The 14788-nt window shown below is 53.5% G+C and overlaps 1 protein-coding gene across 28 annotated transcripts in view; it reads left to right on the top strand.

The window, feature by feature from the left end:
• The first annotated feature begins 218 nt into the window (after positions 1–218).
• Positions 219–14788, top strand: part of CAMK2G (calcium/calmodulin dependent protein kinase II gamma) — a 55389-nt gene continuing 40819 nt past the window's right edge. For 10 of the 28 annotated variants that reach the window (XM_072823641.1, XM_072823635.1, XM_072823639.1 and 7 more), the window contains exons 1-3: positions 224–427; positions 1800–1894; positions 13074–13133. In XM_072823641.1, coding sequence (XP_072679742.1) covers positions 363–427; positions 1800–1894; positions 13074–13133 — 220 coding nt within the window. In that variant the 5' untranslated portion in view covers positions 224–362. Of the gene's footprint in view, positions 428–1799; positions 1895–13073; positions 13134–14788 lie in introns of all 28 variants that reach the window. The other 18 variants (XM_072823651.1, XM_072823645.1, XM_072823648.1 and 15 more) reach the window with 10 other exon arrangements.

The raw sequence follows: 14788 nt of genomic DNA, 5'->3' as shown, positions 1-14788 counted from the left end.
TTCCGGCTCCCCCGGGGGGGCCCGCGCCGGGACCCCCGCGCCCCCGCGCTCCGTCGCTCCCCGGCGCGCGGCCGGCCGGGCGGCTCCCGGGGCGGGGCGGGGCGGGGCGGGGCGGGGCGGGGCCGGCGGCGGGAGGCCCCTCCCCGGGGCGGGCCGGGGGCCGGGCGGGGGGCCGGCGGGGCTGGGGGCGGGGCGGGCGGGCGGGCGCGGGGGTGTCCCTCCCTCCCTCGCTCTCCCCGGTAAAGTCTCGCGGTGCTGCCGGGCTCAGCCCCGTCTCCTCCTCTTGCTCCCTCGGCCGGGCGGCGGTGACTGTGCACCGACGTCGGCGCGGGCTGCACCGCCGCGTCCGCCCGCCCGCCAGCATGGCCACCACAGCCACCTGCACCCGCTTCACCGACGACTACCAGCTCTTCGAGGAGCTCGGCAAGTACGGCCCGCCCGCCGCGCGCCGCGGCCCCCCACCCGGACCCCGCCGCCCGGGCGCTATGCGGCTCCTCGCCCCGCCCCCCGGCCCTGCACCGGCCGCTGCGGCGCCCCCTCGGCCCGCCCCACCCCCAGCCTTTCCCGCCCGCCGCCTCCGGGGCCCCCTGGCCCCCTGGCCCCCAGCTCGCTGCCCCGCAGCCCCCTCCGCGCCCTGCAGCAGCTGCCCGGGCTGCTGCACACCGCGCTGCCGCGGGGACCGCAGCCCCCGGACCGTTCCTGGGCGCCCTCCAGCCCCGCCCCTCCCTCACCCTTCAGGCGCCCCCCACTCTGCCCCCGCCTGCTCGCCGCGCCCCCTCCTCACCCTGCTCTGGAGCTCACTCAGCACCCTGTCCCACGTCCCACGCGCCTGGCACTCTGGACCCTCCGCGGCCCTGCAGCTCCAACCCCGCTGCGGTGCCCGAGTGGGGGGGGGGGATGTTTGGTGCCCGGCCCCGCCCCCCGCTAGTGATGCTTCCAGGATCCCAGCCCCGCTGCTGGGCAGTGCTGCAGCACCCCCTTGTCCCCTCCCCCTATCCCTGCAGTGGTCCCGGGAGCCGCGCGCCGCAGCCGCAGCATCCCCCTCCCCTCTGCACTGAGCTGGCCGCTGCAGCAGCCCCGGCCCCCCCACCCCCACCCGCGGCGCCGAGCCCGGCCACTGCAGCCCCCGCCCTGCCCGCCCCCCTAGACGTTTCCAGAGCCAGAGAGTGCGAGCTCCCATTTGGGGGGGAAAGTAGTGGAAAAAATCGTGGGGTAGGGGAGCTATGGATGTCTGAGACCCACAACTAGATCCTGTCTTTCCCCGCCGCCAGTCGAGCCGGGGATGCAGTGGGATGATGCCGGCTGTTAGGGGTTTGAGCCTCACTTTCTCACCTTCCCCCAGGATTGAGGGAGATTTCTCTCCCGCAATCATACCCTCTTTCTAATCTCTCCTTCCCCTACCCTCAACTATTCCTGCTGAGAGAAGGGCAGGGTCTGTCCCTTCTCCTGGTTCTCTTGGCCGGGACTGCAGGGCTGTCCGTGAGATGCAGCAGGTGTGTGTTTTAAGCATTGCCCACCGGCTCTTGATGTACAGCCTGAGGTTGGGGCTGTTGCTTTGTCCAGCGACTAGAGATGTGAGGGTGGGATGAGGTGGTCCCCCCCCACCCCCCGCATCCGTTCAGTGTCCTGCAGTGGCCACATCTTTCTACCCCACGTTAGAGGGTGATGGCCACTATGCTGATGTGTCTGATTTTGACTGAAGGGCTGGTGATGGGAGCATCGCTGTTCTCAGACCTGAAGCGTGTCTGTGTCACTCTGCTCTGCTCTGTGTCCCAGTTCTTTCCCCCTTCTCCCTCCAGGGGTGCTTTCTCTGTGGTCCGCAGGTGTGTGAAGAAAACCTCCACGCAAGAGTATGCAGCAAAAATCATCAATACCAAGAAGTTATCTGCCCGGGGTGAGTGTTTCCCCATCTTGGCCTCTCCCTAGGCCGCCTCCAAGGCTCTAGCTTCTGAAGATGCTCCAGGAATTGGGGGTTGTGCATTTTAGCCCCTGCAGAAGAATTGGAATTTCAGGGTTGCTTGACTTGGAAGCCAGGCAAGGAGTTGCATGGTGAACCAGAAGTGCTCAGGTAGAAAAGAATGAAAAAGATGTAAGACGTGTAGGTAGCCACAGGGAGGAATGGTACCTGAAGGCTCAAGAGAGTTTGGTCTTTAAAGCAGGGAGAGATGTGGGGAGTGGTGGTAACAGGGAACGGAGAGCTCCTAATTTGGAGTCTTCTGTGTTGGGGGCAGTGGGCAGCCACTCTAGGCCTGTCCTAATCCCCATGCCCCAGTGGTGACTTCGGATGGAAATGCAGTAAATGAACAGCTCTGACAAATCCAGCCTCCCCCTGCCCACCAGGCGGCAGAACAGACTCCCAAGGGAAGGGAATCTGTAAACATCAGGGGAGGCTGCTACTGGCGAGGGCTTCTCGGGAACAAATCCTGCCAGATGAACTTGATTGCTTTTTTGATCAAATTACAAAGTTAGTGGTGCAGCAGCAGATGCAGCCTGTCCTGGGTGGAGGGTGATGCCTCATGGTCTGGAAATCTCAATGGCCTGGTCTGGGTGGGAGCCGCATGGCTTCCAGGTCCGAGGATTGTGAAGGCTCAGGCCGTGGAGCCTTTTTTGTGAGATCCTCCTGAGTACCTGAGGCCAGGAGAGTGAAGCCCTGTCTTTCACACCTCGATCCTACACTCCCTGAACCTTGCATTGGGTGCTTGCCAAACTCACCTCATCTGATAGGTATAGACCCAGCAATGTGTGAAGTGCTCTGTGAACAGGTCTGGTGAGTACCGAGGTATTTGGATGGGTCGTCGTCATCGTCGTCAAAGACTGAAGGCTGAAGGCTGCACGGTGCAGCAGGGGGACAAAAGTGTTTAGACCCAGTGAAAGGAATTTGTATGGGGCAATAGGATGCCACACATATATTAGCAGCATATACAGATGCCCTGGGGAAGGTGAGGACTGTCGCTAATAGTGACCCAGGCGACTCTGGCATGAGAGATATAGTTGATGTCCCTAAGTATCAGAGAAGCTATTAAATTCCATGGAGATGACAGTGGGCTTCTGTCATGTTTTTGGTTGTTCCGGGACCGGTTTAGCAGGGCTGTGTCTGCCTCCTGTCTGGGAGGGCTTCTCTTCCTCCCTACAGACAGGGCTTGTCTTTTTTTTTTTTTTTTTTTTTTGACAGGGCTTGTCTTGCTGTCTCCCAGCCTCCATCTCTTGCTGTTTCTCTACATTGGCTATAAAGTTGACTTATTTGTTTGTTTTCTTTCTCTCTGGGTACCTTGAGTCGGCGGCAATGGTTGCCATAGAGATAATGTGGGCAGTCAGATGCCCTCCTCCCCTGGGGTAGGGGGATGACACAGTGGGCTGGGCTCTTTGGCAGACATCCTCTGGCCAAGGGTGCAGGGCGCAGGCAGGGACGGCAGTGCAAGAGTGGATACCTTCCTATGCCCACACGGCATAGCCCTGGTGCATCAGAAATGGGGCCGGTGTCTGGTGTCTTGAGTTAATGATGCAATGCTTCGTGTTCCTCATCTCACCAGTGTCCTCTGACCCAGGGGTGAGGGAGGGAGGGACGCTAGGAGCCACACTCAGGGATGTGAGGGTAGCTGTCGTGGTGACTTTGTGGAGCTGCCTGCCTTCAGTTGTCATTTCTCTCCTCCTTCCCTACCCCCCTGAACTTCCCTGACCTGTGTCATCATGTCCTATTGCCTCCCTCACCTCCTTTCAACCTTGTCTTGTCTTCTCCAACTGACATCTTTCTCTCCCTGCCCAAACTGGATGAGGTTTGATTTCTCTTTGATTTTTTTTTTTTCCTCAAGGAAAGGATTCTTGTGTAAGATCATATGCTTCAGACATCAACTCCCCCTCTTGAGACAGTTATGCCAAGACTGGGGCTCTGTTGTGTGCAGGTTAACTTAGGGACAGAGGCCTGGTCCCGGCTGATGGGCACGGATGCCAACAAGAGGGTCAGGAATCTGTCAGTGCCAGTACCGTTTGGAGGTGGGAGAGTGGGAGGGTGTTGTCTTGGAGATGGAGGGACCAAGCTGGGGGCTGTGCTATAGGTGTGGGCACAGGGGATGTGAGCTCGTGGAGAGTTGGGCCAGGGCGCCCACTGGGCTGGTGCCCACGGGGTTAGGGAGTGAAGGCCCATGGCTTCCCTACAGCCTCTCAGTTTACGCTGTATATTTTATAAAGGTGCAGCAGCTGGAGCTGGGTTTCACTCTTCCCTGTCTAGGGCTCCGCAGGTGTTGGATTTCTGTGTCTGGGAATGTGGTGGGCCCACCAGAGTCATCCGTGAGGGGCTGAAGGGGCTCGCTCTGCTGAGTCTCTCTGCCTGTCTTCTTGTTTGTGATTTTCTGTGCTGCGAATTGAGAGAAAGAAAAGGGTATCAAGCTGCTTCTCCTGGCATCAATGGTGAAATGCTCAGGAGGCATAGGGAGAGGTCCCCTGGTCTTATGGGGGGACTGGACCTGGATGGGAATCCTTCTTTTACTACGTTGTTTCTTGTCGTTGTGGCCTCGGGGGCCCACGTTCGCAGCTGTGGAGTTCGTGTGGCTGCGTGTTGAGCACCGTCTTTGTCTGCAGGCCTGTCTCCGTAAAGTCACTGAAAGTCACATAACGTCACTCCCTCTGCTTGGAACAGTGATAGGTGTGGAGTTGGGGCTCTTAAGGGAGCCCATGGTTCCAAGCTTAGCTCTCCACTAGGCTGAAGGAGGCATTTAAAATAGGCTTGGATGCAGGAGCTAGTGGGCCAGGTGATGGCAATGATAAGTCGTTATTTTAAGATTTAAGAGCACCCCCCCAAGGAGCCTGAGCCCTTATGTCTTTTTTTATTTTTAAATCTTCAGATTCCCTTCTTATCTTTATTCATATGCATATAGATTTTCACCTCATGGAGCATAACATTTTATATCCTGCTCTCTTGCTTACATCCAAAGCGTTTCCCCATATTGCTATAGTTGAAGGGCAAATGGTCCTTTCTTCTTCCGTAATTTAGGATTTATCCTTGGAACAGTTCGCATCATAAGGAACCTCTGTATTTGGACCATTTATCTAGATTCCAATTGCTTTTACTACAGTGGGTACTTGGCCTTACTAAGAGATGCTACCAGAAACAATATTTTGAAATCTGTTGCAGCACTTGCTGTGTTTATTTATTTAATCTGTATACCCCATTTGAAGAAATTTCTATTGAGGCTAAATGTAAATAAAAGCTTTCCTCTTCTTGAGGACCCGGGAGGTAAAGGGTAGGGACCACATCTATTTATTTCTTTACCTCTGTGTGGGCAGGGCCCAACAAAGTGCCTGACACATACCTGGCCTGTACACATCCAATGAATGGATTCAGTGGACTACGTAACCAATCATGGTTGCTTCTTGGCTTTGGCTCTCAGGAAACTCAGAGCCAAGTTGTTGGAACCCTCGTACCCTAGTGCTGGCTTGTGTTCCCCCTTTCTGATCCATGGAGCTAGACTGTAGGCCTGACACGGCTATTGGAGAGGACACAGGTTCAAGACCTGTGTTTGGGGCCTATTTGGCAGGTGCGAGATGTAGGAAGATAGTGTAGCTTACGATTCTTTCTTCCCTGTCAGTAATGGCCTTATAGGGCAATGTTGGGACTTCCTCTCAGCAGCGATTTTCAATTTTAGTGTGCAAAAAGATCACCTGAGTACTGGTTAAAAAGTACAGATTCTTGGGCTCTATCCATAGGAGGTCTGGGGTTGGGACCCAGACTCTACATTTTAAACAAGTGCCCTAGTAGATTTCATGCAGATGGCCCCCATAGCCACGCTTTAAGAAATGCCATCTAAAATCAGCAACGGCACCAACGATCGCTCTTGTCATGTTCTCTGAGATTTACCAGACAAACCCTGGCCCGGCCGTCTCCAGGTGGCATCTCTGCCGGTATGTGGCCATCTGTGCACATGGGCTTTTCTGTGATGAGGGGCCTCCTCCTGAGCCCCCGGATTGGGGTGTCAGCCTATGTCCAAGGCTACGGCAAGCTAAGTGGCTGAAGGTTGTGGCATGTTGGCCACCAGAAGGGCAAAGGCTGTCCCTTTCTGGGTCCAGCTGGCCCTGGGGACTGAAATAGGATCCCCCTTGGTGGTGCCAGCTGCAAGTCCCCACCCCCTTAGTGTTGGCCTGAGTAGCCCCCATGACATTTGTGTCCCTTGCGGTATCTTCAAGTGAGACTTTCCTGTTAAGGATCTGGGTGAAGCGAGGGGAGGCGGAGAGGGGAGGGCTGGGGAGGTGGTGGTGGTTGGAGAGGAAGAGCAATCTATGCAGTGCTGGAACACTGGGACGCTGCTACTTGAGGAAGCATTTAAGGAGGTTGTATGCAAAACTGTGCTTTCCTCCTGAGGATAACAGGCCAGTCAATTTCTGTTGACAGAGAAATGGGCATCCTATCTATAAATGACTGAGCTTCCACTGACTCGTCCCCCTGAGTGGATGAGAAAGCAGCCTGGAGGTCCCTTTTCTGGGCCAAGGCTTATCCTGGGCCGGTTTTGTCATACAGTCACGCTGTGAGCTATGTGAATCAGTTCGTACAACATTGGCCTGTCACCCTGCCATCCCACCCGCCTTCCCAGAGTGACTTTGGGTACTGGCCTCATGGATAGGGATGGAGGTTGGAAGGTGGCCCCATCCTTGCTCTCTCCCTACTGCTTGCCCTGGTCTCTCATCATAACCTGTGCTGAAACCCTAGAGGTAAGTGACTGACCCCATTCTCTGCTGAGGCTAGAGACAGGGAAGGGAAGGGAAGGAATGGGTATGACAGACTTCTGCCCCCAGCTCTGTGCTTGCTCTCTGGACAGCCTTGGCAGGCCAACAAGGGCCTGATCCCATGGGTGCCAAAAGGGTGATGACAGGAAGAGATGGGCACTTTGCACCTCTTGAGTGCCTCTCGGCAGAGGCCTTTTGTTGTCCACCCATGGCCAGAAAGATCTGCCCCAGGGCCAGTGGGGAAACCAAGGCACCAAAGGTTGGTTTGTTTATTTTGAGCTCTGAGTATGCCAGTGATTTTTGCCAGTGCTCTGACCCCAGCATCCTCAAGCAATGTAGTTTTCACCACCCCGTGGCTCTTCCCTTTAAAACACAGATTCTGGGCATTCTGTTCCTGTGATGAATGCTGATATAACATCCCCACACCTCTATCTAGGCCCAGAGCTCTAAGCCCGGGGGAGCAAACCCCTCTGTTTTGCTCGCTGAGGCCTGGCTCTCATCTGTACCCACCTCTCTAGGTATAGACTTCTCTGTAGTGGGGATATTTCCAGCCGCTGCCCCCCCCCCCCCAACACTGTCTCTACTTCCTGGGTCCTATCAGCACGGCAGCAGCTTCCCATCTGCTCCCCTCTTTTCTCCTCCCTCTCTTTCCCCTCCCCCCCGCTTGCTGCTGCCCTGGGAGGAGCTATTTTTAGGGGCTGCTTCCTGGGATGTTTTACTTGGGGCTGGTTACCATGAAGGAAATGTCACCAAAACAGTGGGCAAAGGCTGCAGGCACCCAGAGCCCTGCCGGGGGCATGGAGAACTCAGCAGCTGACCCTGCTCTGGCCCTGAGAGCATCCAGAGTGTCCAGCGGCAGAGCCCTGTCTTCTTGGAGCTTGCAAGTGACCCCATGGGGATTTTCTCCATCCAAGCTGGTTGGGGAGACTTTTGCTATAGACCACTTCTTGGTGTCTCTCTCCCTTCCCTCCTCAGTTCAAGCTTCTCTGAAGACACAAAGGCCAAAGTGGGGCTTGGGTCTTTGTGTCACCTTGTTGAAGCTGTTTGGGTAAGGACTAAAAGGAAAGGGAGGATGCCAGATTCCGGGACAGAGCCTGGGGGAGTTCATGTGACCACATTTTGGGCCCCATCCTACTGTATTCACGGCCCTCGACTGGTCCCAGCTGTGTGAGTGTGAAGGAATTCGAAAGCCATGACCCGTGCTCTTACATGCTGGTTGGACTTTGCTCTTAATTGGAGACTCTTTGCACCTTTAGAGTGAGATTCAAAGAGGAAGGGATATGGCATCGCAGTGTCAGGATGAGGTCAGTGGGAATGTGGCTTGGGATTCCCACTGGTCAATGCCTAAGACCAGGGGCTGTTTATAAGCAGCTGGAAATGTGGATTATGACACCAAATCCCTATGGTGCCCTTGTTTCTTCTCTTCACAGTGATGCTCTGGGGGCCAGACGGGGGGCCTCTGCTGCTCCCACTCGGGAAGGAGGAGGAGGAGGGCACTCAAGAGGGCAGCAGGAGGAGGCACTCCACTTGAAGCATCTGAAATTAGGCTGTAGGAAGCTGTAGGAACCTTCTCATTTATGTTGGGGGTCCAGGCACAGACCCTTGAAATACCCTTTGAAAAGTCAAAAGTGTCATTGTGATTAGAATTTGGGGAGGGTCCTCATAACTGGGATAGGACTCTGGGTTCTTTCCCATTACAGACAGTTGTGTATTTAGGTGGCAGTAGAATCTTATTTGAAGCTAGTGCTGGCATTTGTGGTTTTAGAGAAACGTCACTAAATCAGTCATGTCCGTGCAGGGACATGGAGGGTCAGGGGCCACCCTTCCCTGGCCCCTTATCCTGTCAGGGGAAGGAAAGTACATTTGGAAAAGGCTTCTCTTTTGGATTTAGGGGGGAGGTGGTTCTAGAACTTTGCCTCCCCTTTGCCTCACGCTGTCTGCTCACTGCTTCCTCTTCTCTGCCTCCTTTGGCACTGACTACCTGGTCACTCCTTGCTGCTCTTCCTGTGATGGGTCCTTGGCCTGAACCAAGTCTTGAAGTGCTTGGGCAAAAGGCAGGAGAGGCAAGGCCTGCAGGGATACTTGTTTCTTGGACCTGACTCTGGCTTGGGTGGGCTGTTGGGGAAGGCCGGAGCAGGTCCCTGATAACGGCCACTTCTGCTTTCTGCTCCTGTTGCTACCTCTGCTATTGAGAGGGAAAACCTTGCAGAGAGATGTGGTTCGAGCTGGGCTGAAGGTCGACAGGGGTGGGTCTCTCCATGGCAGCAGCACACAAGCAGGCAGGAAGTGGCCCTGTGCAAAAGCGGGAAGTGGCTGTTGTCAAACAGGAAGGGGGGGCTGGGCCACGTGAGGGGGCGGGGAATAGCCCAGTTGAAAGGTGGGTGGGAAGAGGGTCAGCCTTGGAAGGCCTAGGAACAGAGAGCTCAGTGGTCAGTGGAGGAGGGGTATCTCGGGGGAGAAGGCCATCTTTGTGACAAAAGCACCAGGTGTGCTTTTGGTGTGTTATCACCTTAGGATGCCCGGACAGGCCCTAGACCTGCCACTGTGGACTGAGTCAGTTTAGTGGCTCCACTGTTTTTGGGGTTGTGATGCTGTGCTTTAGCCCTTGCAGTTGGGAAAGATACCGTACAAACCATATTTGTTTCTGAAATATCACTGCTGCTCCTGGGGTGGAGCCCTCTGCTTTTTCTCAGACATGGACCAGTCCTGGAGGGGACTACAGGACAGGAGGTGTGTGTGGGGGAAAGGGACAGGAAATAACACTGGAGAGGCTGGGGTACTGGCCTGCTGTGCGTGGTGTAAAGACGCAGGGAGAGTATGGTAGGCAGAAACCACATGGCTCATTGAGCAGAGCAGAGCTTCTGGATGGCAGGACGCCACAGCCACCAAGGGTGATGCCTAGGAAAAGGAGGGATCCTGCAGGCAGTGGCACTTCCTAGGCTGTCCTTTCTCTGAAGCCCCTGTCGCTGACCTGTCACCTGCAGACTGTAAACAAAGGCGAGCCCCTGCATAACAGGAGGGAACACCTTCACGCCCATGAGGGCTGCAGCCGAGCCAAGTTAGAGGGCTCTGCTGGTGTGTTGTGGACTCTCTGGCTGCCCAACCTGAGGGAGAGTGGGTCCGATTCTCGGTGTCTCTGCTGAGAGCCACGGCTGAGGTTCTCACTCTGTGCCAGGCACTATACTGAGCATTTACCCGATTACCTCATTTAATCTGCAGATATCACTGCCTCCGCTTTAGAAGTGAGGAAACTCTTTCCCAAGATATGTGCCTGGCTCCTTTTCTCACCTCCTCCAGGTCCTAATCAAATGTCACTTCCTCACTTTCGGTGACCATCCTATTTAAATGTGTACTGTTCCCCTTCCCTGCTTTATTTTTCTATATTGCACTTGCCACGACATTTAATGTGCCATTTCTGATTGTCTGTTCCTCCCCCAGCCCAGCCCCACTAGCCTCTATGAAGGCAGGGGTTTTTGTCTTGTTTTGTTCACTGCCGTATCCATAGCATTCAGAACAGTGTTTTCAAATGAATTGAATGAGGCTCAGATGGATTTAATAACTCACCTGGCATAGCAGTGTTCAGACTCAGCCCATGGCCGTCTGACCCCAAAACTCTTGTGTTAATGGATGGAGTCATGCTAAGGATCAGAGCAAAGACCAAGGAGCAGCCTAGGGTTCAGAGAAGATGCAGGGACTCAGCTCCTTGGACATAGGGTTGAATTAAGTGGCTATCAAGGACCCTCTGGACGTTGGGCAGCTCCTTCGAGGAGCTGGAAGTACGAATCTGTCTCTCTCCTCTCTCCACTCTGAGTCACTGGTAAAGCCAGAGCACCCTTATTTTTAGTGCTGTTGCTCTTGTGGGACTGTAACCATTAGCCAGTAAGAGACTTAAGGGAGGAGATAAACATTAATCTTCCAGGCCTTCCCCTCAGCAGCCACCTCCGCATTGCGAGATGCTGTTCTCCTGCACCTGCCTGGGCAGCCGAGCCCCAGAGGTGTGGGTCAGAAGGTAGTGAGGTGAGTAGTCAGAGCAGGGGAGGCTTTGGAGCTGGCTAGCTTGGTACTTCCATCCCAATTCCAGGAGCTGGGAGGAAGGTCAGGATAGACCTGACATCTTCCTGGTCAGATCAGAAAGAAGCAAGCCCCCCTGCCACTGGACAGGGCTAACAGTACTTCCTCAGCTAACTCCAGGATCCCGATGGATCCCAGGTGATGGGGGAGGGTGGGGTCCCCTCTGGTTCTCTAGATGCACCCTGGTCAGTGGTAATGCCGAACCTGAGGATGGAAAGGAAGGTCTGACCCAGATCTTTGGGCAGCTGGGATGGATTAGCTGGGCAGCAGGAACTAATCTCTGCCTGTCCCCACCTCCTTCCACAAAGCAGGGCTGTTGCTAAAGGGAAAGTTTAGGACAAAACAGGGTGATTGGTGAAATAACAAATCTGAATTCCTTTTAGTCTGTAATCCCTGCATTATCTCAGACTACATGATCTTGGCAGGCCTGGGTTCGAATCCCAGTTCTATCCCTTTCCTGCTGTTGGCTCTCAGGCGAGTTATTTAATTCCTGTGGGCTTCCATTTCATTATCTGTGAAATGATAATATTCATAGCACCCACCTGGTAGGATGGTTTGGGGGCTCATGGGGAGCTCTACAGAGGCTCTTTGCTGTTGAGGTAGGGGTTGGGTGGGCAGAAGCCCTTATGAGGGGAGGCAGGAATTGCTTGGCAGATATGGATATGAAGGCACCTGCCTGGACCTGGAGAAATGCCCCCGAAGCCTGGAGTCTTTACTAGATGTTCTCATTTTTCTTTATCCTGTCATCATTGCATAGTGATGCAATGAGGGAAAGGGCTCGAGTGAGGGAAAGGGCTCGAGGCTCAGACTACCTGCATCCACTGCCTGGGGCCTTGGGTGGGTTACTTTAACTTTTTAAGCCTCAGTTTCTTTTTTTTTTTTTTAAGCCTCAGTTTCTTCATTTGTCACATAATGGAGTTCATCAGATCCTTTACTTCACAGGGTCTCGGTGAGGATGAAGTAGGATAACCCATGCCTCTGGCTGGCATATGGTGAATCGTCAGTAAATAATGGTTGTTACTACCATTGGTGTTCTTTTTTTTTTTTTTTTTTTTTTTTTTAAGATTTTATTTATTTATTTGTGAGAGACACAGGCAGAGGGAGAAGCAGGCTCCATGCAAGGAGCCTGATGTGGGACTCAATCCCAGGACCCCGGGATCATGCCCTGGGCCAAAGGCAAGCTCAACCACTGAGCCACCCAGGCATCCCTACCATTGGTGTTCATGATAAATCATTATGAAGCCCCTATTATGGCAGGAACTCTAGGAAGCATTGCTCAGAAAGGCCTCACTCTTTGAAGAGCTTGTGACTGAAAGATAATGGACGTAATGTACAATGTGAAAATTATAAAAAGGACAGTGGAAGACGGGGGAATCTCGGAGAGAGAAGTCACATTTGCTGGGAGAAACAGGGAAGACTTTGTGAAAGAGGGGACTGTTCGGCAGGATTCTAGCAGGTAGAAGGGGGAGGGCTGCTAGGCCGCCTTGCTTTGAATCGTAGCATCGTCTCTTTCTACTTCCTGGAGCTCTGCTTTCCTGTGGAAGGAATTGACCATCGCAGCTTACTTGCACCGGGGGATTCCTAGATTCTGGTCCTTTCACCAAAACAGAGTAACCCCAATGTCTGAATGCCAAGAGGTAAGAGCTCAATGGCAGTACATGGCCAGGAGGATCCTGGGGAGGAGCAGGATTACTGTAGAATGGGCATCATAATAGTGCCAGCCTCATAGAGTTGTTACGAGAATACTTTAAAAGATGATTCTACCTAATGTAGAAGTAAGCTCTCAAGAAATGTTAGTTCTGGTTATCATTTTGTCAGATCGTTATCATCTTCATCATCATCTTGGTTCTCAGCATCATTATGTTTCAGGGGACACTATGAAGACTAAGTCAGATTATTTGCGAAGTTCCTAGCACAGTGCCTGGTCATATAGTAGTTGTTCAGTAAAACTTTGTTATTAGTAGTGTCTCTATCAAGAAAGAGATTCTGGACACCCTGGCCCAGTGAAATCCCTGCTGTAATGAAAATCGTAGCAAAGGTGTAGTTGAAAACCTGGATTCAAGTCCTGACTGTGCCTCTCACTAACTTGAGGGACTTTCCTAGGACATTTCCTCATTAAAAAAAATCATGATACCTGTCTCTGGGATTGCCGTGACTTGCTGCATTAATTTAGCAGATTAGTAAAAAGTGCATAGTTGGTGCCTAGTAATTGAAGGACTATGAATAGCGAAGTGGTCCCAAATAGAACAAATGGCTAATGGTTTTTGTTTTCTCTCTTTTGCTTTTAGATCACCAGAAACTAGAACGTGAGGCCCGGATATGCCGACTTTTGAAACATCCAAACATTGGTAAGCACCTTCCCTCAGGGTATTTCTTGGGCATTTTGTAGAAAGTAGGGAGAACAGAGATCCATTGCTTTTGTGTCTGAAACCAGTTCTGTCCCTGGACCTTTGCCTGGTGTAATTTTTTTGTCCAAGTGGGATAACCGTTGTATCTTGCTCAGAATTCTGGAGCATTCTGGTTTAGAGACCTGAGGGTCTCTGTCCCTGCTGTGCCATTTCAGGGCTAGGATGTGAGGTACTGGAACAGGTTTCAGACTCCCTTTCTTCCCCTTCTCCTTCCGTCTTTGGGCTGAGGTCCAGGGTCCTCAGCGTGTGAGGTTCTGGGCTAGTAGCCTGCCAGCGTCCCTCACCAGGGGCCTACCACAGCCATCGTAAAAGGGTCCGGATTTTGTTTCTGGACTTGAAAGAGTTTTGTTCCTGTTACGGTGTCGTGCACACTCTGGGGGTTTCCATGGTGCTCCCGTTTGTATTCCCCAGAGCCAGGAAAGCAAGCTGCCCACCCGCCTGACTTCTCTGGAGAAGGGATGGCAGGAGCCACTCTCGTGGGGAAGGAGAAAAATTTAAGAGGATTTCTCTCTGCTCCCACCCTGACTTGGGGCACAAGAGCACATTGTTGGTTGTTCTAAAGCCTGAGGAGGTTTGCCTGCCACAACCCACTCGAGCTCCGTTTTACATTGTTCAGCTGAAATAGTCTTTGCCAACAGCGTTGGCCCTGATGTGGCGCTTCTTGCAGAGGGGATGGAAGCCGGGCTGGCTGCAGTGTCTAAGCAGAAACCCCAGTCTTGACTTGAGGCGGGGCAGGGAGCATCTCCTAGGTTTTCCCTGAAAGCCCTGAGTCATCACAAAGAAAAACACGTGTTCCTTGCTCCTCAGGCATGGCCTAAATTTCGGGGCTCCCACAGAGCCCCGGAGGCAGCCCGCTCAGCTCTGCTGGAGGCCAGGGCTGTGAGGTGACTTGCCGAAGGTTGCTGCTTCCTCCAGAGCTACCCAGCCTCTGGTTTCCCAGACCTCAGGCTGGTAAAGCTTAACGTGAGCTCTCATGTGGGAGAGCTGAGGTCGTACTCCAGCCGAAGGGGCGAGGAGCAGCTCTGAGGTAACCAGAACTCCAACCATGCAGGGCTTTACAGATCGCAATCAGCAGCTTGGATTACACCTGAAGCAGATTGGCATAGCCCCTGTTGAGCTCTGCTGGTGCGGTGTGTTCCGCGGAGCCAACACCTCTCAGCTGACGGATCCTGGGCTTAGAACTACTGGAACTCCCTGGGTGAGCTCTGAAGGTAGACGCTCACCTGGTCTAACTGCATGGTGGGGACCAGTGTGTTACCCTGGGTAGGAGAGAGACGATGAGAGAAACGCCTAGAACAGCAGTCGCAAATTCAGGCATGTTTTGTTTGGCCAGCCCAGTGGGCTAAAAATATTTTATTATTTGCCAGTATTTAAAAATGAGATCTCGCATTTTGGGAAAAAAAAAAAATTCTGCTTCCCAGGCTTTCCAGTCAGACCTTGTGGCTCTTCCGAGCCTGTATCCATGTGCGGCCAGAGTCAGTGAGGGCTGGGCAGTGGCTGCCTTTGTAGCCAGCTGGCCATTTTCCTTTGCCACTCCTTGTTACCTCATGTTTGTGCTGCCTACCTGGTCTCTGTAGGCTTTTGAGCTTGTGACC

The sequence above is a fragment of the Canis lupus genome, chromosome 4, assembly GCF_048164855.1.
Source record: "Canis lupus baileyi chromosome 4, mCanLup2.hap1, whole genome shotgun sequence".
Classification (NCBI taxonomy): Eukaryota; Metazoa; Chordata; class Mammalia; order Carnivora; family Canidae; genus Canis; species Canis lupus.
The sequence above is the reverse complement of the archived record's forward strand: the minus strand, read 5'-3'. Positions and strand labels throughout refer to the sequence as shown.